We start from the raw sequence: 26402 nt of genomic DNA, 5'->3' as shown, positions 1-26402 counted from the left end.
ATAGGGGAGGCTTCTGTGGGGCAAGGCTGAGGGAGAGAAGGATAGGATAGAAGAGGCCTCTGTGCAGCAAGCCTGAGGGAGAGGAGAGGAGAGGAGTGGCTTCTGTGGGGCAAGCCTGAGGGAGAGTAGGAGATAGGAGAGGGCTATCCTGGGGTGGGCGTGCGAGGTTCGATGGGGCCAGCCCCCCTTTCCCACTGCCCTGAGCTTAAAGCCACAGCTGTGCACTGTGGGCCGTCCCCTTTTCCGTCATCCCATCCTCCTGGATCCCATTCCCACCCTGCCAGCCCTCGTGCTAGTGAGGCTGGCGTAGATTGCGGCCGGGTCGGCCCAGTGTCTCGGGGTAGAGAGCAGGTTGCACATTTCCCCAAGAGACTGAGGCACGCCCTGCACCAACAAGGGCCGGAAGAAGCACCAGCAAGAGTGAGGCGCTGGAGAATCAGCTCCGGCTGCTTCTCCACCCACCCACCCCCGCCGTCACCCTTACCTTCTCAGGCCAGGCGAGGAGTGACTGGGAGGGGAGGGTGAGGGGTGGGGCCAGCCAGTGATGGGACAGGGAGCCACAGCAGAGAGCCCAAGGAGCCGCATGTAGCTCTAGAGCTGCAGGTTGCTGATACCCGGTCTAGAAGAAAATCAGATTCCTAATCATTTGGTACAGGTATCCTGGTGATCATTTACTGATGAGGCTGATTAAAGTGCTACCTAAGCTAAGGGCTCCGACTGCATAGGAGTGGGGATGTTACATGTATTTTAAATATGAAGGAATCCTTTAACAAAAGTAAACTGCTCCGCCTTAAGGTTCTAAAATTGTGCAAAAGTGCCCTCCCCATATGTGCACTCCATCAGTCATAGCCTCTCGCAATCTGCCCGGGGGTATATCAGATAGCCTTCTTCCTTCCCCGTGTCTGCTCTTAGAAATCTTGTCCTTGCAGATCCATGGCCTCAAGTCATGCTGATCTGGGCTTGGTTTTCTCATTTTTGTTTCCATGTTGGTCCTCTTTTCTCTGCAGTTGGGAACTCCATAACATCTGCTTGTGTCTGCATGCAGATTACTCCCTATGAGTAATTCTCATCAGCAGGGTTCTCCAACCCTACTCATGATGACTTGCAACCACAAATAGCTTTCAAGATGCTGTGGAGCGTCTGACAGGAGAGAGCACTTGAATGTGTGCTAGACAGCTGGAAGTGCCCTTAATTGTCTGCCTGAGTGAGAACTGCCGATGCTCAAGGACTTATTTTCATCTGCTTAGAGAGACAGTATTCTGCTTTCAGCAAATACTGGAGGCACTTGGGTAGATGGCTGCATCTCTCTTAACTCTGAGACTGTTTTAAGACTTGTTGGGAAATAGGCAGTGAACAAAAGCCACAACGAAGGCCTTTGAGGAATATCCAGTATTTCCAGCAGAGGCGAGAAGCTTCAGAATGTGATAGTCAAGTGATGGTCCAGGGACCTTGCGGTCTTCCTTAGCAGCACCTTACCTCTCAGGCCTTTGGTGCAAATAGGGGAAGATTGGTGAGAAATATAGGATGCTAAACTGTACTGGGCCTTGCGGGCTCTAGGACCAGGGAAAGAATAGGCTTGGACGGGGGCTGCAGTGGCTGCTGTGTACAGAAAAGAGGAATTCCTGGTGGGAAAGGGATGCTTAAAACAAAAGAGATGATACATTGGTTGCTTTCAGTCACCAGGCTCCTGCAAGAGAGATCTGTTCTGAGACAAGAACAAATGGATAGTTCAGAGAAGGGCTGCCAAGGCAGTGCGGGTCGTGAAGAACTCTTAAAGTAGCAGGGTATGTTCTGTTGGCTGAAGAAAAGGCTGCCTTCAGATGTTCCCCTTCATTGGAGATCTTCAGGCAGAGACTGAATGGCCATCTATCCCAAATACTTTAACAGATCCTGGACTGTTCCACTCTATCGTTGCGCTGTGTGGTTGATTGTAACTGTTTTCTACTGAATAAAGAGGAATAACGTGAGTCTTTGGACTGGAATTGATCAGGGAATGTAAGGAAACCCACACCTTCCTCTAACTCACAGGTTTGTACTTGGCGTGATGAAAGCCTGAAGCAGCAAATGGCCTCAGTATCACTGATAGAAGGGTAAGGATAGACGAGTTCGAAGAAAGGACATTCTATAGCTGGAATTGGCAGCAGAAGCAATTCTCTGTCAGGAGGCTGCCTAGTAAAGAGTGGGGCAAGGAGGTGATCTCAACAGACACAGAAGAATATCCTGTATGGCTGGAGCTAGAAACAAATGGTTTTCAAGTCCTAAGGGGTAAAACAGGTTTTGTCCAGAAGAACAAGGTTCCTGGGGACAAGAGGTTGCATTGCCTTCCGCCGTGCCCTTAAAACCCACTTTTTCCAGCAAGACGGGCTGGCTTAAGAAGAAATTTTAAATGTTTTAATTGGTTTGTATTTTTAATTTTGGGCCAAATTTATATATATTTTAATTGTTTTTAATATTTGTATTTCATGGTTTTTAATTCTCATGCCCTTGTCACCTCCCGCCTGGACTATTGCAACGCTCTCTACATGGGGCTCCCCTTGAGGAGCACCCGGAGGCTCCAACTGGCACAGAGTGCGGCTGCGCGGGTGGTAATGGGAGCGACATGGCGTTCCCATGTAACACCTCTCCTGCGCGAGCTGCACTGGCTCCCGGTGGTCTTCCGGGTGCGCTTCAAGGTTTTGGTTACCACCTTTAAAGCGCTCCATGGCTTAGGACCCGGGTACTTGCGGGACCGCCTACTACCACCAATAGCCTCCCACCGGCCGGTACGCTCCCATAGAGAGGGGCTCCTCCGGGTGCCGTCAGCCAAACAATGCCGCCTGGCGGCCCCCAGGGGGAGAGCCTTCTCTGTGGGGGCACCTACTATCTGGAACGAGCTCCCCCCAGAGATACGGAGGATCCCGGATCTGCGCACCTTCCGCCGCGCCTTAAAGACCTTACTATTTCACCAGGCCGGCCTGGCCTAATTTTCCCCCTCTTTTATAAAAGATTTTTAAAATTTTAAATATCTTTTAGTATTTATATATTCAATTTTAAATTGGTTTTAAAAGTTTGGGGTTTTAAATTTGTCAGGGCCAAAATTATTTAATTTGATTTTATTCTATTTTTTAAATTTTGTATTGTATGTGTTTTTATTGTTTGGCTGTGCACCGCCCTGAGTCCTTCGGGAGTAGGGCGGTATAGAAATCTAATAAATAAATAAATAATAAATAAATAAATAATTCTGGCTGTACACCGCCCTGAGTCCTCATGGAGAAGGGCGGTATATAAATTGGAAATAAAATAAAAAATAAATTAAAAAATGCTAAAGAGCAGGGAAGGGGCATCTGTGTCCTCGAAGAAAAAGAACCAGCTTTCTTAATGGATGCCTAAGGGATAAAGTTCAGGGGCAAGACAAAATATCACATCAGGTACCGCTTCCTGCTAATTTGCCAAATTATGTTGCAGTGGACAGCTCTGAAACTCAACTTGGTGGATAAAATGTGAAGGAATGAAAACCTGAGTTGGGGACCTCAGATAAAGACAAGGTTCTGTATAAGTCTCTCCACTAACACCAAGAGCAAGGGGCATGAACAAGAGAACAAAATGGCAAATATAATTTTAACAGGCAAAGCGAAGACCTGAGAGGGTGATTCCATGGAATACAGGGAATGAAAGACAGTTGTTCAAAAGGAGCAGAAACACTAGAAATGGTAGATGGAAGTTAACTTCACCCATTCCTGCTGGAAAAGCCATGTGAATGAATTTGGCAGGCATGTAGATTTTCTCTGGGTTGAAATAAGTGAAGGAAGAAACAGGCAACCTTTGTATCTTCTGTCACCTGCCCACATAAGGGGAACACTTCCAGCAGGAAATTGCAGTTCTTTCAGGGGGTATTACAAAGATAAAGAGTCTTTAATTACCTTAATATCTGTTGGGAGACAAACTTGGGCAGGATTGAAGAGTGACATGATCAAGTTACCACTCTTTACTTTGAATTTCAGTTTCTGGGACCAGATGAATTACTTCCTGTAATACTGAAGCAAATAGCTGACCGTTTGGCTGGCTCTTTATGTGTAATCCTTAAACGCTGTGATACCGATGAAGAGCAAACCTTTTCCCCAATATTCTAAAAAGGGAAGAAGGAAGATTCAGCAGACCAATTAGTCTGATGCTGATGCCTTCTGGAACACATTATAAAGACCTGTAAAACAAAAACTGTACTTTTTGGAGTATAAGACACTTCCCCCCCCCCCCCCAAAAGAGGGTGGAAATGTTGGTGCGTCTTATACAGCGGAAACAGCCTTTTTTGGCCTTCTGAAACTCCGCCCCGCGCATCCCATTTTTGCCAAAAACAGGCCCGTGTCTACAGAGGGTTTGGGAGGCCTGCAGAGTGCTTCTGGGGGCTGGGGAGGGCAAAAGTGTGACATGTGGGGGGTTTGGGAGGCCAGAAATGGGCCCTTTTTTTGCAAAAACAGTTTTTTGCGCTCCCAAGCCCCCAGGAGCACTCTACAGGCCTCCCAAACTCTCTACAGGCCCCGTTTTTGGACTTCCAAACCCCCAACACGTCACGTTTTTGCCTTCCCCAGCCCCCAGGAGCACTCTGCAAGCCTCCCAAACCTTCTGCGCATCCTGTTTTTGAGAAAAATGGGCCCATTTTTCGCAAAAACTGGACGTGCAGAGGGTTTGGGAGGCCTGCAGAGTGCTCCTGGAGGCCAGGGAGGGAAAACATTTTTTTTCCTTGTTTACCTCTTCGAAATCCTGGTGCGTCTTATACTTCAGTGCATCTTATAGTCCAAAAATATGGTAATTACCAAAGTCAGCCTGGATTTGTCATAAAGAAATATTGCCAAACTAATCTTGTCTCATATTCTGATCTGGTAACTTCCTTAACTGATGGTGGGAATGGTGTGGATTTCAACAATGTATATACTGTAACAATGTGTGTGTGAGTCTCTGTGGAGATTCTCAGTCATCCAAGTTATTGTCTCAAAGGTGCTTTTCCAAAAGGTAACCGGACTTTCTTGGGGTTTTTTTTTAAACATTTCACTTCTCATCCAAGAAGCTTCTTGAGTTCTAGCTTAGCTCTGAGTTAGAAATGAACAAGTTTCTTGGATGAGAAGTGAAACATTTTCTTCTTCCAGCCGCCCATGTGAAGTTGTCCTGCAGCAACTTGGTGGTGGTGAGTTGGCAGAAGCGACTTGGCAGTGGGAGCTGGCCTCAGTGAGCTAGCTACCTGAAAGAGTGTCACACACAGAAGACCAAGACTGGTCTTACATTCTCTCTGGCAGGACACAACATTACAGCTAAAAATCACAAGAGTGCAGATTCTAACTAAAAAAAACAAACGACATACTTTGACAGATAAGCACAGCCTGAGAGGTGTGGGCTCTCATTCGCTGGGGATGCTTTAGTTTGGATTCCTGAATGAGCAGAAGGTTAGATTTGATGGCCGTCTCCAACTTGACTGTTTTGTAATTCCACATAAGCAGGAGAACAAAGTAATGTATTGCACTCTGTGAGGTACAATATATGTAGTGCTTTGGATTAGGGTTTGCCAAAAGAATTTGGTCACTGGTGTGGTTTAAAAGAATATTTTCTCACGTTTTTTTTTTTTTCCTGGTACTGGGCAAAAATTACAGGTTGCTGTCAACCGTCCAACTAGTGAATCCAAAACAAGGAAACACTCTTCGAAGAAGTAAAACTTCATTGGATACACCATGTTGGTACCAGCTCTGGTTTTCCCATGCAAATGCTTGCCCAGTTAAACCTGGGTGATCACATTATCCAATTATGAAACGTCCTTCTGTTATGGGAACAGTCCATCTCTTTCTCAAGCACCTTCAGCGGTGACCTTGATGCCTTCCATGCTCTCATGATCTCTGCATCCATTCTCCACATTCCATTTTCCCTTCCCTCCCCCCGGTTCATTGGCAAGTTGAAAAGCACTTCAACTTCAAGAAGCAAAGCGATTCAATCTTGACAGTTGCACTGTAATCTTGTGTTTTGTAGCTCTTGTTGTGAAGCTCCTGATCCTTTTGGGGTGGCCCATCCTGCAGGCAAGAGTCATGTATTTGGTCTGAGCCTTTGAAAGAACAACTGGGCGTTAAATTTAACATATTTTGCATTCAATGACAACTGTAAGCAAAGCTGTACTCTTGAGCTGGCAGGGAGCAAGTTGCCCTGGATTTCCAGATTTCTGTTCAGGAGAAGGTGATGAGGCCTTTTCTCATTTCTCTGGGGGTCCTTCCTCCTGGTAACACGGGATTTGGGTGGTGCTATAAGACGTCTCTGCAGAAAGAGCAATTTGGTGTGAGTGTCATTTGAAGAGCTGACTCCCAAGGGAGCAAGAGCCACCTGGCATCAAGCTGCTTGATCTGAGCCACCTTGTTGTGACCCCGACTCCGGAGCCTGTCCTAACAGAGGAAGAGGACTCAGAAGGTGAAGGGGGGGAACTGATAAGACCTCCCTCTCCAGGACCTTCCTCTCTGGCAGTGCCTCAGGTTCCATCCGAAGGCCAAGAGGAACAGCCTGGGATATGCCAGGAGGAAAGCATATCAGAACAACAACAGATAGGGAATGAGGATGATGAATCCTGGCTTGATCCCAGGCAGCGTCGGAGGGAGAAGCGTGCGCAGCAACGAAAGAGGCATGGGAGGGCCAGAGATTGAGCTGAGTCACTGAGCCACACCCCACAAGGAATAAAAGTGGGTGTGATTGCTCTTCAGGCTTTGTGACGGTCAAAGTTAAAAATCTGAGAGTCACATCACGTTACCTGAAATTTGGCTTGGGCATATTTGGATTGGACCTTGGCCAATTCTGGCTTCGTGGATTACTTTTTGCTACTGAACCGGACTGAGGAGAAACTCTCTCTTGCTGACTGTGAGTGAAAACTGACTTGGCAGGCATTTCGCAGTTTACTGCCAAAACTCTTATCTGCAAGGGTTTCTAGTCTGATTGCTTAATAAAATCTTGGTAGGCATGCCTGGTTGTGTGTTTGCCTGTGTGGGGAAGGGGGACAGAACACACCTTTTCCTTCTCCTTGCCTCTTCCCAACCTGACCTCCCAGTGATTGGCAGCCCCAGTGTACATGGCTTAATGAGCTGGTTTAGTCAAGTGATTTTGCTGCAGTCCATCAAAGAGCAATTGGTTATCCTCTGATGGGGATTAGGTGGATGTGGCATGGAAACCAGAGGGTGATGAGTGAAGGTCCATTTGGGATAAGGCTCCTGTTCAAGATGCCTGTTCAGGACTCCTCTGGCTTTGGCACCTGAGTCTCCCTTCAGTCTGAAAGGAGGGGGGGCATTTCCCAAATCTATGGAAAATCACAACCTTTTGGGAAGGAAGCTTCCATAACAGCCACATGAAAGTGTGTCTAAATCCTTCTCAGAAATGAATGGATTTGAGGCCTTTGTGTGCTTCTCTGCAACAGTTTCAGCTTGTGGAGCAAATTGTTTAAGCTTCCTCTAACTGCTTAAAGGTGGAACACTGTTTTTAATGATCGGGCTGCCTTGAGGGCAGATTGAAATGCAAACCTGGTAAAGTCATGACAATGACAAAGAGCCATTTGGGAGCCCCAGCCCTGTGGAATGAACTGCCCCCGGAAATTCGTAAGATATCTGACCTCCGGGTGTTTCGCTGCGCATTGAAGACCCTGTTGTTCCGCCAGGCCGGACTATCAATACAATAGTTTTAAATTGGGGTATTTAAATTTATTGGGGTTTTAAATTTGAGCCATTTATTTAATTATTTTAAATTTTATATCATTGTTTTGTTTGTGTTTTTAAATAGGCTGTACACCGCCCTGAGTCCTTCGGGAGAAGGGCGGTATAGAAATAAAATTATTATTATTATTATTATTATTATTATTATTATTATTATTATTATTATTATTATTATTATTAAAGATGCAAGCCTCTCTGCATCTGGGAATACGCTTCCCTTCCTAATGGCTTTGCAGAGCAATCCATGGACACACAATTGTTTTGCTTTTGGGAAGGAGAGGAAGAGATCAAACTACACAGAATCTGAATCAGTTGAGTTCCCGAGTCTTCCTGGTGAAGATGTCCCAGTCTTGACCGACAGTTAGCTTTTGCGCCTTCTTGTGGCCAGGCAGCTGGCAGAGACTGAGCAGGAGGCAAACATCTTCCACAGGAGCCCTTGGTAGAAAGTGTCAGGCATGAACAACTAGACCCTCATGGTAAAGTCCAAACTAGCTATTCTATTGTACTATGCCTACTTCACAGGAATTTTCCCAGACTGGCAGCTTCTGCCTGGGAAAGACTAAAGATTAGGAAGGGGGGGGTCAGACCTTGCCTTCCTGTCTTTATGTAAGGAGTCCAGATTAATTCCCCGCTTTAGTGGTCCTCCTGAATAGGATGGTCTTTCTCCAACATCAGCCATTCAGATGCAACCGCACTGAAAAAAATGATTGATGACCATTTTCACATTTATTACCACTATAGTATTACCATTGTCATATGACCAGAATTCGGGCACTTGGCCACTGGCATGTATGCATGACAATTGCCCTGTCCCAGGGCCATGTGATCACCAGTTGCAACCTTCCCAGCTGGCTTCCAGCTGACGAAATCAACGGAGGAAGCCAGATTCACTTAACAACTGTACAATTCACTTAAGTGCAGTGATTTGCTTAACAAATGCGGCTAAAGACTTCCGGTGGCACCTCAGGCACCGAGGACGCTCTTTTCTTGAGCGCCAGCCCCGCGATCTCGTAAAGCCACTAGAACAGCGCAAATCAGCTGTCTAGCGGCTTGGAAACTTTCTCCCCGGGAAAAGGGGAGGAAGAGAGCAGACGGGCGTAGGTAGAGCTCCCCAAGGAGCCCCAGGAACAATTCTGGGTGAGAGCTCCCTGGAAGCCCAACAGAGCTCCGGATCCGGGACGTTTCTGCTTTAAGCAGAAGAAGACACTGCGACCACCCCTGCAAACAACGCTTGGAATAAACATCATTCGGAAGCAGGCTGAGCAAACTCAGGAGAGATTAGATCTGCAAGTACTGAACTTTAACTCCAAATGTGTATTACTTCCTTCTGACTTATTAAGGGGAGAAAGTGAAACCAAGATGGCGATTGAGCTTTAATGGGGTGTGAAAGCGAAAGTTAAAAAGGAAGTTTCTTTTAGTGTTGGCAGCCCCTGTTCAAAATTAGAGATTTGTGCTTTAAAAAAAAGGAGAAGATCAAAGATTATAGCAGTGATTTTTAAAAAAAGGATTGATATTATTTAAAGACTGATTTCTGGATTTGGTGGATTTATTGTTCTGGCAGCTGATTAAATTTAAATTGGAAACTAAAAATGGCTTCAAAACAAATTAAAGCTATTGTCCCCAAAAGTGCTGGGACTTCACCAGCTCAAACGTCCAGATTGCAATCTCTCTCTGTTCCAACGGAACCAACAATATTAAGATTTGAAATGTTGCAGGAAGCCCTCAAAACACAAGCCTCTGTTACAGAAAAAAAAATTGCTTCAATGTTTCAGGAGCAAACTCGAGAGGTTGCTGAAGAGATAGCTCAAGTCAAAGAGACTATTCAAAAACGAAACCAAGAAATTAGAGAAGATAATATCATGGTTGGCAGGACATATTGAAGCAATAGATGAAAAAGTGGAAGAAATTAAGCAGTCTAATGAGAACTTGGAAAATAAAATGGGGGAGATCCAGGACAAGATGGAAAGAGCAGAGGCTGATGTGATGATACAATATAGAGACATGGAATTTGCTCTGAGAATAAGAGGCCTCAAGGAAAATAAGCATGAGAATTTGAGAGAGATCTTTTCAGAAGCATTTGCACAGATAATGGGAGATCAAAAAGCAAATTTTGAATGGCAAATTGACAAAATTTATCGTGTCAATTCATGGGTGGCCAGACAGAAACATCTACCAATGTAGTTTATTTTACAACAAGGAGACTACACAATGAAATCCTACAAGTCACTTTTAAAAATAAACTTCAAGTGCAGGGGCAGGAGGTTTTAACATTGAAAGAAATTCCCCCCAAAATGTTGAGAGCCAGAAAAGATTATGCCTTTCTGGTGGAAGAACTGAGAAACCGTCAGATACAGTATAGATGGGACGTTCCAGCTGGTCTAGTGGTGAATTATTCAGGAGAAAGATATCATCTCAATTCCGTGTGGAAGGCAAGAGATTTCTATACCAATGTATTAAAGGCTGGATGCCTGCCCAGGAAGCTAGAAGGAAGATGGAAATAGAGGGGGCAAGAAAGGGGGAGAAAGAAGAATTGTTGGCACAGGCCCAAAAGGGTGATTTGATTATTCAAGAATTAATACAATTTTCGACTACTGTTCAAGCTTTGGAGATAGAAGAACCTAAAGATCAAAGACAGACTCGAGCGGCAGCCAAGCGTCAAGAAGAATTAAGAGTGCAGCAACTTCAAATGATTCAAGATACTACAAAAACAGAAGCAGTGAGAGGAGCAAGGCCAAAAAGTAAAATGCATGGAGATTTCCAGCATATGCTCCAAATGCTTCAGGGGGCCAAGAATGGCAACTAGATTTTTGACCTGGAATGTTAATGGCCTAAATTCACCACAAAAGAGGAGAAAAATATTTCATTATTTGAAACAGTTTAAAAATGATGTAATTTGTTTACAAGAGACTCATATTAGAAGTAAAGATCAAAAGTACTTAATAAATGCAAGGTTAGGTATACATTTTGTTGCATCTGTTCCCGAGAAGAAGAATGGTATAGTTATATACCTAAAAAAGACTTAATTGCCAAATTAATTGAAGCAGATGATCAAGGAAGATTTATAGCAATTGAACTTTTAATAAAAGGAGAAAAAATACTTTTAATTGGAGTCTATGCACCGAACCAACAACAGGAAAAATTTTATAAGCTTTTACATTCCAAGTTACTACAATGGGACTATAAATCGTGTATTTTATTGGGTGATTGGAATGGAGTTTTGGACACTAAAAAAGATAAGAAGGGGCTCTTGCAGAACATTTCAACGCGTGCCAGATTACCAAAATTGTTTTTTGAAATGATGGAGGATATGGAGCTGAGAGATATCTGGCAAGAGAGAAACCCTGAAGAAAAAGACTTTACCTTTTTTTCTGATAGACATCAATCTTTCTCCAGGTTTGTTTTTATATTAATTACAAATGATCTCTTTTCCAGGGTGAAGAAGACAAAGATTTGTCCAAGAGTTTTAACAGATCAGTCCAGTTTGGATGGAATTAGAGTATAGAAGGGGATCTAAGAGGTCTTGGAGGTTAAATGAAAATGTGTTTAGATATGAGGAAAATGTAAAAGAATGTAAAAAATTTATGAAAGAATTTTTTATCATAAATATGTATAAGGGTACATCTATGGAAATGGTTTTGGGATGCAAGTAAAGCATATATGAGAGGCATTTTGATATATTTGAATAATAAATATAGACGCAAACAGGAAAAAAAAGGAAGGATTTAGAAGAGGATTTATCTTATTTATTTATTTATTTATTTGTTTAAATTTCTATACCGCCCTTCTCCAATGTAGGACTCAGGGCGGTGAACAGCCAAAGTAAAAACAAGACATACATACAAAACATACAAAATCTAAAAAAGAACTGTTTAAAATAATTAAATAATTTTGGCCGTAATTAAAACATTCCAATTTAAAATCCGTTTAAAATTTGACTCAAGCCAGCCCAGCTAGTTGAAATAAATGGGTTTTCAGGGCCCGACGAAAAATCCGGAGGTCTGTTATTGTACGTAGCTCTGGGGGGAGGTTGTTCCAGAGGGCGGGCGCCGCCACAGAGAAGGCTCTCCCCCTGGGGGTCGCCAGCCGACATTGTCTGGCGGACGGCACCCTGAGGAGGCCCACTCTGTGGGAGCGTACTGGCCGGTGGGAGGCTATTGGTGGCAGAAGGCGGTCTCGTAGGTACCCCGGCCCTAAGCCATGGAGCGCTTTAAAGGTGGTCACCAACACCTTGAAGTGCACCCGGAAGACCACCGGGAGCCAGTGCAGCTCGCGCAGGAGAGGTGTCACGTGGGAGCGCCTCGTCGCCCCCAAAATCCCCCGCGCGGCCGCGTTCTGGACCAGCTGGAGCCTCCGGGTGCACCCCAGGGGGAGCCCCATGTAGAGAGCGTTGCAGTAGTCCAGGCGGGAAGTGACGAGTGCCTGAGTGACTGTGCGTAGGGAGTCCCGATCTAGGAAGGGGCGCAACTGGCGTATCAGGCGGACCTGATAAAAAGCCCCCCTGGCCACGGCCGCCAAATGATCTTCTAACGACAGCCGTGCGTCCAGGAGGACGCCCAAGTTACGAGCCCTCTCCGTGGGGGCGAGTGATTCGCCCCCAATAGCCAGCGATGGCGTCAGCTGGCTATATCGGGACGCCGGAAGCCACAGCCACTCGGTCTTGGAGGGGTTGAGTTGGAGCCTGTTTCTCCCCATCCAGGCCCGCACGGCCTCCAGGCACTGGGACATCACTTTAAGGGCATCATTGGGGTGGCCTGGGGTGGAGATGTACAGCTGGGTGTCATCAGCGTACTGATGGAACTCCACCCCGAAGCCACGGATGATCTCACCCAGCGGCTTTACATAAATGTTGAACAGAAGGGGCGAGAGGACCGACCCTTGTGGCACCCCACAAGCAAGGTGCCTCGGGGTCGACCGCTGCCCCCCTGTCAACACAGATTGCGACCGGTCAGAGAGGTAGGAGGAGAACCACCGCAAAACGGTGCCTCCCACCCCCAACCCCGCCAACCGGTGCAACATGATACCATGGTCGATGGTATCAAAAGCCGCTGAGAGGTCTAACAGGACCAGGATAGAGGAGCAACCCCTATCCCGGGCCCTCCAGAGATCATCCACCAATGCGACCAATGCCGTTTCCATGCTGTGTCCAGGCCGGAAGCCGGACTGGAGCGGGTCTAGATAGACAGCTTCATCCAGGTACCGGGGAAGCTGTTGCGCCACCACACTCTCAACAACCTTCGCAATGAAGCGAAGGTTGGAGACTGGACGATAGTTAGCCAAAACAGCCGGATCCAGAGAAGGCTTCTTGAGGAGGGGCCTCACCACCGCTTTCAAAGCGGCCGGCAGGACCCCCTCACCCAAAGAAGCGTTAACAATCTTCTGGAGCCAGCCTCGTGTCACCTCCCGGGAAGCCAGTACCAACCAGGAGGGACACGGGTCCAATAAACGTGGTCGCGTTCAGCCGTCCCAGGACCCTGTCCATGTCCTCGGGAGCCACAGGATCAACTCCCCCCAGATAACACTCTCAAGACCTGTCTCAGTCATCCCGTCTGGACATACCCAGTCAGAGGCCAGCCCTTCCCGAATCTCAGCGATTTTGTCATACAGATACTGCACAAAATCCTCAGCTCGACCCTGCAAGGGGTCATCCCGCACTTCCAGATGGAGGAGGGAGCGGGTCACCCTAAACAGGGCGGCTGGGCGATTATCTGATGACGCGATAAGAGCAGCAAAATAGCTAGTTTTCGCCGCTTTTATCGCCACTAGGTAGGTCTTAATATGAGACCTCACCAGTGTTCGGTCAGGTTCGGAGCGGCTGGTCCTCCAACTACTCTCCAGGCGTCTTTTCCGGCGCTTCATCTCCCTAAGCTCCTCGGAAAACCAAGGAGCTAGGTGAGTTCGGTGCCGGGTCAGAGGCCGCAAAGGCACGACTCGGTCCAAGGCCCCGGCAGCCGCACTATCCCAGGCGGCCACCAGGTCTTCAGCCGAGTCATGAGCCAGGATCTCAGGAAATGGCCCAAGCTCCATCTGGAACCTATCAGGGTCCATCAGGCGCCTGGGGCGGAACCACCTGGTCGGTCCCGCCTCCCTGCGGCAGGGTGCAGCGGTTAGAAAGTCCAGTCGAAGGAGCGAGTGGTCAGACCATGACAAGGGTTCGATGGCTATATCCCCTATATCAAGGCCACTCAACCACTGACCAGAGATAAAAACTAAGTCCAGAGTGTGTCCTCCTGTGTGAGTGGGGTCATGAATTAACTGAGTAAGGTCCATGGCCGTCATGGAAGCCATGAACTCTCGAGCCACCTCAGACGTTTCACCGATAGATGGCAGGTTGAAATCCCCCATGATGGCAAGTCTGGGGGTGTCCACCGCCACCTCGGCTATAACGTTAAGGAGCTCGGGCAGGGCCGTTGCCACGTGGCAGGGAGCCAGGTACGTGACCAACAGGCCCATCTGTACTCCACGACCCCACTTCACAAAGAGGGACTCACATCCGGCTATCTGTGGAACAGTGGTCTCCCTTGGATCCAGACCTTCCTTTATAATAACCGCCACCCCCCCGCCCCTGCCCTGAGCCCTCGGCTGATGAAATGCACGGAAGCCTGGTGGGCATATATCCACGAGGGGGACTCCCCCCTCCTGGCCCAACCAGGTCTCCGTAATGCCCGCCAGGTCCGCCTCCCCCTCCTGAATAAGATCGTGGATGAGGGGGGCTTTATTAACAACGGACCTGGCGTTGCACAACATCAGCCGGAGGCTCTGGCCCTGAGAATCTGGACAACCTGGGGAACAAGAAAAGCATTGGGGACCGGAATGCGCAATCGCTCTAAGATAGCGAGTGCGCATTCCCCGCACATGATATGGTCCCCAGCTTCCGCCATATCTGCCCCTCCCACTCACTATGCTGATGGAACAGCCCTCTTCAAATCCAACTCCAACCCCCTCCCCGACCTCCGGTTCTACGTCCCTGATGTCGCAGCCCTTCGCTAAGGCTGGTCTTGAACCCGGTGGATTTCCCCCAGAACCCACCCTAATCCCCCCCGAACCCCTTAAAATTTTTGTTAAAAACTCACTAAAAAACCCACTTAAAAAACCCCTCAAACTCTTCTTAGCCGCATGCCATCTCTCGGGGCTCCAATGCCCGTCATCAAGATAGGCCCTCGATAACGAAGAGGGCCAGACCTGCGAGAGGGGGGAGTCTCGCAGGGCACGAAGGTCATTCACTGAGTACATCAAACATCAAAGGGAGGTGACAGTCCATGGCCAATAACCAGGGGCCAATTTGATGTTATCACAGTCAGAAGGAGTGAAATGCCAGGCTTCAATAGAGTTCCAATGGAGCATGTGAGACCTCAGTGCCCTCTCACGGCAATGGCGGGAGTAAAATGCTGTTTCGGTCCGGCAGAGGGTGACCCAGCCCTCCTCTCACGGGGGCTGGTCAACCACGATCGTCCAAAAAGCCGGAGTTGAGACAGCAGCTATAGACCCACTCCACCAAGACTTGAATCCCCAGATGTAAACCTCCATTCAACGGAGGAGAAGAATGGGGTCAGGTCAGTCCACATAGTCCAGAGAGGCTCAGACAGCGGAGATCATAACCGTCATTACCTCCGGGGAGGTCAAGATGACATCTAGACCCGGAGATGATTGTTCAGCAGGCATACACGGCATGGCATCACCACATTCAGGGGGATGGGGGTGAAAAAGGAGAGCAGAGGCAACAAATGCCATAGGGGGGAAAACCCCTCAGTCATAGTCCAGCTCTCCCCAACCCCTCCCGGATCTTCCTTGGGACCATGCTGCTTGCCTCGTCCAGCCTCGCCCAGCCTCCATAAATCCTCATGGAGGCCTCTGGGACGACCAAGGGGCCAAATAACGCCCCACGGTCGCCCAGGAGATCCAACAAAGCAAGCCAGCAACTGCCAACCTCTCCGACACTCCCACACTCCAAACTGTGGCAGCTTCTTCCTTGACCCGGCAGCCGCCATTTCCACGCCGCCAGCACCGCCGTCGCTGCCGCCGCCAGCCTCCCCGCCCCCCCCTCGCCCCCCCCTCCGCCCCTAGTACATGTCCAGGGCGGATTGGGCTGGCGAGGATCCCGGCGAGGGTGCTGCACCGCCGCCACCGCCGCGGCGCTGACGCCGTCATCCTGGCCCAACTACCTTCGCCAAGAGAGTCTGCTGCCGCCCCTCCTCCTTCGGGCCGCTCTCGCCGTCCTACGGTCACTGCGAGCCTCAAGGACACTCACAGAAGCCGGAGACCCCTCAACGGAGAGCCCCAACACTCCTCCAGCTGGGCCAGGGCTGCAACGATCGAAATTCAGCCCTCCAAAGGCCCCCTGGAGCCATAATCACCCCCCAGGATCACCGGGATCACAGGCAAGTCGCCATCTTGCGCATGCGCAGAAGAGTATCTCTTCAGAAGAGTATCTTGACTTTGGAATTTTTGTTAAATAAGATACGTGGGTTGGACAAAATAAGTGGAATTAAGATTAGGCAGTATGACTACAGAGTACGAGCATTCGCAGACGACTTGGTTGTTACTTTAACCCAACCATTACAGTCGGTTGTTGGTCTAATGGATATAATTAATCAATATGGACAAGTATCTGGATTTAAAATAAATGCAGGGAAAACGAAGATAATTAAAAATATGACTATAAAGCAAAAAAAAGAATTAGAAAGACTAACAGGATTTGAAATTGTAAAAAAAGTTAAGTATTTAGGGGTCTATATTATGACATCAAATGCAAAATTATTTAAGTATAATTATGATCCGTTGTGGCAAAAAATACAGAGAGAGATGGAAAACTGGAAAAAATTACAATTATCCTTGTTAGGAAGAATAGCAGCAGTAAAAATGAATGTTTTGCCTAAGTTTTTGTTTCTTTTTCAAATGATACCAAAACTTTAAAAAGATGAGAATTTGAAGATATGGCAGAAGGGTATTAATAATTTTGTTTGGGCAGGGAAGAGACCGAGAATAAAACAAAAAATAATGCAGGATATAAGTGAAAGAGAAGGTCTCAAAATGCCTAACTTAAGACTATATTATGAGGCACCTGTCCTATCAGCAATGAGTGATTGGATGAATTTAACAGAAGAAAGAATATTAAATATTGAGGGATATGATTTGGTTTACGGGTGGCATGCTTATTTATTATATGATAAGAAAGTGGACAAGACTTTTAAGGAATGCTCTATTGCGTGTCTGGAAAAAGTACAAGTATAAACTAAACGAGAAGTTATCATTGTGGGCAATACCCAGACACGCGATAGAGAATATAAGTGTAGAGCAAAGGCAGGATGTGATTACATATAAAGAGCTTCTTAACAAGGAAAGAGGTATACTACAATTAAAATCTTTGAATCAACTAAGAGAAGAAAGGACAATTTGAACATGGTTTCAATATGTACAGTTGCAAGCTAGATGGAGAGAAGATCAGAAAATTGGTTTTCTGCAAAATGAGAATTTGGTAAAACAGATTAGAGATCAAAGTCAAATGCACACAAAAAGGTTGTATGTATTTATTTATTTATTTATTTATTTCCATTTCTATACCGCCCTTCTCCAATAGGACTCAGGGCGGTGAACAGCCAGAGTAAAAAACAGAACATACAAAATTTAAAAGCAATTTAAAATAATTAAATATTTTGGCCGTAAATTAAAACAACCCAATTTAGAAGCAATTTAAAATTTAACTCAAGCCAGCCCAGCTAGTTGAAATAAATAGGTTTTCAGGGCCCGACGAAAAATCCGGAGGTCTATTATTGTACGTATCTCTGGGGGGAGGTTATTCCAGAGGGTGGGCGCCGCCACAGAGAAGGCTCTCCCCCTGGGGGTCGCCAGCCGACATTGTCTGGCGGACGGCACCCTGAGGAGGCCCACTCTGTGCGAGCGTACTGGCCGGTGGGAGGCTATTGGTGGCAGAAGGCGGTCTCGTAAATATAATGTGTATAATGTGTTGGTAGAAATAGATTCAGAAATGGAGTTAGTTAAGGACTGTATGATAAAGTGGGCACAAAATATTGAGGAATCAATAATGATGGAAACATGGGAAAAAATATGGGTTAGAAATGTGAAGTTCACGCAAGCCCAAAATTTAAGAGAGAATTTTTATAAAATGTTTTATAGATGGCATCTGGATCCTAAAAAGCTAGCCTGTATGTATCCAAGTGTGCAACCTAAGTGTTGGAGATGTGAATGTGATGATGCCACGTATTATCATATATGGTGGGCATGTAAAAAAATTAAGGCATTTTGGATAAAAATATGGTGGATTATTCAAAATATTCTCAAAAAGAACTCCACAGTTCTTTTTGTTAGGCATAATTACAGATTGTACTGTTATAGAGACTAAGTTGATTTTAAATTTAATAACAGCAGCCAGACTCTTAGTGGCACAGTACTTGGGGGGAAAGTTGTAATGATTGTTAAAACTTTTTAAATAAAAATGCGGCTAAAAAAGGTCATAAAATGGGCCAAAAAGTCACTTAATGATTGCCTTGCTTAACAACAGAAGAATTGGTCTCAATTGTGGTCATGTCAAGGACTACCTGTATCTATTTTAAATGCATTTCCATTTTATTCATACTATTTATTTTACCTTTATGGTTATTCTAATTAGAGCAACTTTTACTAATAAAAATAGAGCCACCTTGATTTTTTTAAAATTATGTTATTGTTATTTGTTGGCTGCTTTGTGAGCAGTGGGAGATGAGCCTCTGTTGTTGGGCCTTGTAAGAAGTGACCAATTTGAAACCCAGCAGGCAATCCCAGGAGGAATATGTAGTGTGATGTTATTTATTCCAACGGAGTTCTGCTCCTCCAACATGGCTCCAAGGATGGTGCTTCATCAGAGCTGTAGGCCTTCCACAAATGGCTCCACTTTCTCTAGCTTATGCAGACCTCCTTGGATGAAGGCACCTCCACTTGGCTCATTTCAGAGGAAGGCCTTTGCCTTCACCTGTGCCCAGCAGCAGGGTGGTTGTGACTGAGGGCAGGTGTGTTTAGATGCTTGCACATTTTTAGCTTCTGGAGTCTGCAGCTGGACCTGAGAATGATGCCCCATCCCAGGTTTGACTCGTTGAAGTGTGACTCCATTGTGAGGAAAGAAGCTCTTGTTTTTCAAGTACTTGCAGAGTCTCTATAAATCCTGATTCCAGAAGTTTTTTTCTTCTGAAAAACAAAGTCACCAATGACAGTCAATCGATTCATTCTCTCTTTCCTTTTTCTCTTCACACTTTTAGACAGAGATTGCCAAGAGACTGAACACAATTCTCGCCCAGATCATGCCTTTTCTATCACAAGAGGTAAGACACTCTTTGGAATGCGGGGAGACTTTGCAGGGCGGAAAGTCTAAGCCGGACTTGGGATGCCCCTTTATAGCCCCCACTGTCAAAATCTGCCTCCTGCATCTTTCCTGCCCCCCCCCCGCAACCCAAGGAGCATGGCAAGAGCATGCCTGTGGCAGGAATGCCAGGGGCACAGGTTTGCTTTCACCTGGAGACAAGCGTCTGTCCTCTCCCTTCTGTACCTAAATACTTTGGAATACTTTCCCCTCTTCTAAGGCCACCTGCTTGCAAAGCTGCCTGAGCCTGTCACAGTCCTCGTGGTCTGTTTCCTGTGCCAGGCCAGATGACAGCCTGGTTTCAATATGCCCCTTAATAGCCTGGTTTTCTTGAATGAGGTGCGCATGGGGCAAAGACCCAAAGACCCATCTGCCAGCTTCTTGGCTGCTGATAACCACTTCCTTTTGTGTGGCATTGGTTGCCTCCCTGCCCCTTCCACCCCCTTCCTTTTTGCTCTGGGATAACTTCTTTGCTTAGGCATGTTGGCTGGTGATATTTAAGCTTCCTTTTCCTAAATATTGCTGTTTTAAAGACTTGCCCACTAGATGTGATTGGCTTGAGCCAATTATGGGCCCTAATGCACTAGTTACTTCTTCTCTTGCCAAGTCTAGCTCATTTTTTCCACTCTCTAAGCTAGTAATTGAGCTGCAGTATTGGGAAATCTATAACTGGTTCCCTTCATCCCTCACCCACTGGTCTGCCTGCTGGGGCACAGCATTTCACCATCTAGACAGCCACATATTCTCCCCCCTTCCCTCGCTCCCTCCCTGTCAGTGCCATTTTCTTAATGACCGAGCAAAGACACGCAAGGAGTGTGGCTTGAGAATCTGGTGAGCCTTCTCTTAGGCGTCCCCACCAAGTTGCAAGAGCTCTGGACTTCTCCTGGGGCAATACCTCCAACTGCTGAATTGGCTGACTTCTGAATCATAGGTATGCCCTCAGAAGGCTTCCATCTTTCTGCCTGTCTTTCCACAGCACCAGCAGCAAGTGGCTCAGGCAGTTGAGCGGGCCAAGCAGGTGACCATGACGGAGCTGAATGCCATCATTGGGGTAGGTGGAGTTGTGATCGCCTCTCATTGAGGGCATTCATTCTGCTTCTATTGTGTACCATGAACCAAGGCAGAAGGGCAGCATAAATGACTTAGATGAAGGAATAGAAGGGGAACATCAAATTTGCAGATGACACTAAACTGGCAGGAATAGCTAGTATCCCAGAAGACAAGCTCAGGATCCAAAAAGATTTTGACAGACTTGAACCCTGGGCCCTATCCAACAAAATGAATTTCATTGTGGAGAAAAGCAAAATTTTACATTTAAGACGGGAAAAATCAAAAGGTGTATGTGTAGATTAGGCGAAACCTGGCTCAAAAACAGTAACTGTGAGAGGGACCTTGGAGTCCTAGTGGATGATTATTTGAATATAAGCCAGCAGTGTGCAGCAGCAGCCAAAACAGCTAATACAATCCGGGTTGTATAAAGAGAAGCATAGAATCAAAATCACATGAAATATTAGTACAGCTTTACAAAGCTTTAGTAAGACCACACCTGGAATACTGCAACCAATGTTGGTCACCACACTACAAAAGAAATGTTAAGACTTTGGAAAAAACTAAGATGATCAAAGGCCTGGAGACTAAAACCTATGAAGAACAGTTGCAGTATTTGGGTTTGGGTATTCCAGTATTTGAGGGGCTGCCACAAAGAAGAGAGGGTCAAATTATTCTCCAAAACACCAGACAAGAAACAGTGGTTGGAAACTAAAGAAAAAAGTAACATGGAATTAAGGAGAAACTTCCTAACAGTGAGGACAATTAACCAGTAGAACAGCTTGCCTTCAGAAATCATGGGTGCTTCATCACTGGAGGTTTTTAAGAAGAGACTGGACAGCCATTTTTCTGAAATGGTGTAGGGCCATGATGGCGAACTTATGGCACATGTGCTGGAAGTGGCACGCAGAGTCATCTCTCTCGGCACGCAAATTGTTGCTCTTCCAGGTTCTGGCGCGCTGACCAGCTGGTCTTCATGCATGTGGGAGCACCGGAAACCGGAAGAGCAGCCACCCAGTGCGCATGCGCACGCCAGGAAGATGATCTTCTGGTTTCCAGGTCATGCATACGCACCAGCCACCTGGTCTTTTGGTTTCTGGCATGCATGCGCGTGCGAAGCCAGCTGGCCGGTGCCCATGCACACGCTGAAAACGGGAAGATCATCATCTGGGTGGCTGCTCTTCCGGTTTCTGGTGCGCATGTGTGCACACATGCATTCCCATTTTGGCACTCGGTGCTGAAAAGGTTCACCAACACTGGTGTAGGGTCTCCTGCAAGAGCAGGGGGTTGGACTAAAAGACCTCCAAGGTCCCTTCCAGCTCTATTCTGTTCTATTCTCTCATTCTCTGGGGATAGCATGAGAGAACTGGCTGACTGGCTGGCTTGGGCTGCTGGACTGTGGGCCTCCTACAGGACTCCTAGAAAGGGCATGTGGGGGAAAGAAGATGCATCTGTAGTCAGTGACGGTGATGTGCCAGTCAAAATGTGGGCACCGGGGATTGTGCCACAGCAGGAAGCATCCGCTTTGGGTTACCATTTCTGTGCTGTTGCACAGGCGAAGGGAGTTGCTGCTTGCGGCTTTCGTTCCCTGACTGTCCAACAGTACATCTCGAAAAACTGTCCTCATCTAGCAGTCATGGAGTTAATGGGAATTCCTCCAGAGCCATGTTCAAGCATTGCATTTAGCCTAATATTAAGATTTGCTCAGCAGTTTCAGTACAGATATACAGATTAAGAGAGTTGGAAGGGACCTATGGGCTGTATTATCCCTTAGTCCACCCCACCCCCACCCCCAAGCAGGAGACCCTACACCATTTCTGACAAATGGCAGTCCAGTCTCTTCTTGAAAGCCTCCCACCACTTCTGAAGACAACTTCTGTTCCATGGGCTGACTGTTCTCAGTGTCAGGAAATTTCTCCTTATTTCCGGGTTGAATCTCTCCTTGGTCAGTTTCCATCCATTATTCCAGTAAGGTTCCTATGACTTCCCATTCATCCCCCTGTGGTGATTGTTCTCTTTCTCTAATTAAAAATTGTCCCGAAACCATCAGCCCTTCTGCTTTTATTGGGCTTGGTCTGTCTCTCTTTTCCTGCTCTAGTGAAAATGAGCTTCTCTCAGATGGGGGGCTAAAAGTGAGGCCCCTGCCTTTGTAGGGCTTGGCCAGCCAATCCTGTTGGAGAAAAGACCGCCATTCTTAATGCCACATATGTTAGCTGGAATGTTCGCCTCAGTGCTGGGAAGTTCTGCTTTGGGGTTCTTGTTTGAAGGTCCTTGGTGGGAGCCGGAAGTCAGGAAGGTTCCCCTAGGACTGAAGCAGGGCTCCTTCTCACGTGCCTTGCAAGAGGAACCCCCCCCCCCAACAGAGGCCCCTGCTTGTTTTGTGGAGTAGCCAAGAGCTCATGGAACAGTTGGAGGGGCTCTGCTGCAGTTCTTTATGTTTGGAAAAGTTTACTTGTGAAATCTATGCTGTATTATCCCCTTGTTGCACACACATACACCCAATCTTGCAGGGCTGCCTTTTTTCTTATTTTGCTCCAGTCTGATTCATCGCACATCCCACACTCATAGACAAAAATTGGTCCTTGCCTGTATTCTTGATTTGTTGTGGGTCAGTATCCTCCTTTGGGACAAGTGTGATATATGCTTCCAACCATATTTGGGTATTTCCATCTTTAACATTACTTCATTCATAACTTCTAGCAATGGAAGACTCAGTGATTCCTGTAAAGTCTTATAGTATTCCTCTGGCAATCCGTCTGGGACTGGTGCCTTCCCATTCTTTTGTTTTTTAAGTGCTTCAGTTAATTCTATCATCGTTATGTTTCCTTCTAGCATTATTTCAGTATCCTTAGAAATCTGGGGTAAATTCGCCTTGTGTAGATATCGTTTTAACACTTTCCTCCTCTATATTCTCTTTTTCATATAATTTTTTATAATAATCTTGTATGGCTACCTTCGAGACCGCCTTCTACCGCATAGCTCCCAGCGACCAGTAAGATCCCACAGAGTCGGTCTCCTCCGGGTCCCATCAGCTAAACAATGTCGGCTGGTGGGCCCTTGGGGGAGGGCCTTCTCTGTGGCTGCCCCAGCTCTCTGGAACCAATTACCCCCTGAGGTCCAGACTGCCCTCGCCCTACTGGTCTTCTGGAAAGCGGTGAAGACCTGGCTCTTCCGGCAGGCCTGGGGCCGTTGATCTCACTATGGTGATCTTGCGAGACCCGGCCACGAATTGGAGTGTATGGGTTTTAATGTTTTCTTTTAAACTTTTGTATGGGATATTGTTTGCATTGTTTTATTCTCTGTTGTTAGCCGCCCAGAGTCCCTCGGGAGTTGGGCAGCATAAAAATGCGACAAATAAATAAATAAATAAATAAATAAAACCTTTGGGTGGCCGCATGGCAGGTCAAAGTCCCAAGCAAATATTGGGGACAATTGCTTCCTGGAGGAGTCATGCTGCAGTTCCATGTATCTCCTTGGGAAGCCACTGCAGACAGCCATGCAATGGGAGCTTTACCAAAGCAGATGTATGTGCCTGGTGGCTTCATTTTGACCCGTAGTGTTTGGGATTTGTATCAGCTTGGATGGGAAGAAACCAACTTGGTTGCTTTTGTTTTTTAATTATCCTTAGGTATTATGAGAGGGCAAAAGGCCCATTTTCCTTTTCTTCCTCCGTCACTGCTCCAAAGCCTGAGTCTATGCTTTATGCATATTTTTTCCAATCATTTGTAAGCCCATTTTTACAACCCTAAAACATCAGCTGGGGGGGGGGGGAGATATTCTCAAGCTGAAATTCTCAGGATAGCATTTCTCCTCTTGCCTTGAGAGTAGGGTTACCATTTCTGATTCCTGATAGTTTGAGGATCAGAACTGGAGCCTCCCTTTGACTGTCTTTCCTGCCTGTGCAGAGATATCTAGGACAGATGTCCCCAACCTTTTGGACCTCAGGGACCATCAAGTTCATAATTTTAAATCCCGCAGACCACTAATATGAATCCAACGCGCCGCTTGCTAAAGCACTTGGATTCCCAGTGACAGGATGGGGTCCTTCAGGCACTCTCCCTCCTCTCTCTTTCTCTCTCCCCCCTGTCTCCCCCCCCCCATTCTGATTCTCTCTCTCTCTGATTCTCTCTTTCATTCTGTCTCTCATTCTCTCTCTCTGATTCTCTGTCTCTTTCTCTCTCTCCCTCCCTCTCATTCTCCCTCTTTCATTCTCTCTTTCTCTTTCATTCTCTGTCTCTTTCTGTCTCATTCTGATTCTGTCTCTCATTCTCTCTCTCTGTCTCTCTCTGATTCTCTCTCTCATCTCATGGGCCAGCCAGTGTCTTGGGGCTGAGAGGAAGTGAAGCATCTCCCTGAGAGACCGAGGTGTGCGGAGCACCAACAAGGGCCGGAAGAAATGCGGGAGCAAAGCACTACTTGAACTTGCACGGCATCAGCGTTTGTCTTGGTATATTTGCGCCAGCCGGTGGCACAAAGCAGCCCTCATCTCCTGCTGCTTAGGACTCGGAGCGGTAAATGGTGACTTTACTCTCTGAAAGGGCGCGGGAAACTTTGGTCGGGCTCCATGAGAGAAGAGAGCTTGCAGGGGACCGATCTGGCGTCCGCAGTGGAGATCAAAATCCGGCTGCTTCCCGGATGGACCAGACGCTGTTTACGGCTCCAAGTCCCTTGATAGTACAGTGGTTTAGTGCACCCTGTCATTAACACAGCTGCCTGCAATTTCTGCTGGTTCGAATCTCTCCAAGGCTCAAGGTTGACTCAGCCTTCCATCCTTTCTAAGGTAGGTGAAATGAGGACCCAGTTTGTGGGGGCAATAAGCTGACTTTGTCTAAAATATACAAAAGAATGAAGGCTATTGCTTAACGCATTGTAAGCCGCCCTGAGTCTCCGGAGAAGGGCGGCATATAAATCAAATTAAAAAAAAAAAAAAAAAGTCCCAAGCGGCAGGAAACGAGGGCTGCCTTGAGCTGCAAATATACCAAGGCGGAATCCTGATGCCTCACTACAGTAGAGATAAGAAGCTGGATTTCGCACTGTACTGCGACGAATGGGCCGCGGCGAAGGGATTGGGATGGAGGGACCGTGGCCCAAAGTGCCAAGGCGTAATAACATGGAGGCGAAACCCTGGTGGAGAAACAGGCAGCATCAAGAGTTTGAGCCGAAAAGTCCTAGATCTCTCTCTGGGAGCTTCAGTCAGAGGTTCACCTGGACTGTCTTCAGGTCAGGAGTTGGCTTAGCTTGGGGTTCTCTGCTTTGGAAGCCTCTGCAAGGGAATCTGAATGCCGCCTGCATGGAAGGAAAACCTTGGGAAAGCATCGTCTTCCTTCTGGTCTTGCAGGAAGCAGAGGGAAGGCAGATGGGAGAAGAAGCTCCACAGCTCTATCTGGCACATTAGAGAGTAGTTGAGTTACTAGTTTGTCTTTTAAGATGCCACAAGGTGCTTACATTTTCCCCTTCTTTGAAAACTTTCCAAATAGGAATAGGGTAGAAATCCTATTGTGGGAGCTTAAAATGCAGATGAAGATGCAGTCCCTCCCAGAACGTTTCCCTCCCACTTAGTGGGGGTCTCTTGGTCTGGGCATTCTCTTGAACCCAGGTCCCCTAGTTAGCACTAACCTCCTGGCATGCAAGGAGCCCAAAGCCGGAAGGAAGCAGAACAAAGTGATGGGGGAGGAGGGGCCGCCCCAGACCAGCCTTTCTTCATGACCCTAACTGGACTTTCCTCCCTCCCTCCCCTGCCCACTTTGCTTCAGGCCTTTGAAAGTGAGCCCTGGTTCACTTTGTGGCTGTGGAAATGATTAGAAGGCTTGAGCAAATTTAATGAAAGTGATGAACCATTAAATCAGTAACAAAGCCATGAAGCAGGATATGCATAATCCAATTAAAACTGCTCAACATCCCAAGATGTTCCACTGCCAGATTTCCTTACACATTCTTGTTGCCGTTTTGCCGTATGCAGTGTGTCTTTGAAGTGAACAATAGGTGTGTTGATTGCTAGTTTTCCCTCCAGTGGGAAGTGGCTCCAAGGCCAAAGTAGAGCTAGAGATATGGGGTGGGGGGGGCGAGGATTGGAGCTCAGTAGTTGTCCAGCTATGCAGATCCATCCTTTGGCACTGATATAAGAAGGAACACAACATGGTACAGCTGACCAGGGCTGGGCATGATGTTTGAGGAACGAGAGGGTTGCAGAGTCCTGCCAGGGAGAACTGGAAGAACTGGGAAGGGATTCTAGTTCAGGGGTCCCCAACCTTTTGGATCTCAGGGACCACCAAGTTCATAATTTTAAATTTCGTGGACCACTAATACGA

The 26402-nt window shown here is 46.9% G+C and overlaps 1 protein-coding gene across 4 annotated transcripts in view; it reads left to right on the top strand.

Moving 5' to 3' along the window:
* Positions 1-26402, top strand: part of LOC139324118 (transducin-like enhancer protein 3) — an 84475-nt gene that overhangs the window by 23218 nt on the left and 34855 nt on the right. For all 4 annotated transcript variants that reach the window (XM_070953788.1, XM_070953787.1, XM_070953786.1 and 1 more), the window contains 2 exons: positions 18947-19009; positions 20024-20098. In XM_070953788.1, coding sequence (XP_070809889.1) covers positions 18947-19009; positions 20024-20098 — 138 coding nt within the window. The remainder of the gene's footprint in view (positions 1-18946; positions 19010-20023; positions 20099-26402) is intronic.

This window comes from Pituophis catenifer, unplaced genomic scaffold, assembly GCF_029215685.1.
Source record: "Pituophis catenifer annectens isolate HBS135680 unplaced genomic scaffold, rPitCat1.0.hap2 SCAF_14, whole genome shotgun sequence".
NCBI classification, from domain to species: domain Eukaryota; kingdom Metazoa; phylum Chordata; class Lepidosauria; order Squamata; family Colubridae; genus Pituophis; species Pituophis catenifer.
The sequence above is the reverse complement of the archived record's forward strand: the minus strand, read 5'-3'. Positions and strand labels throughout refer to the sequence as shown.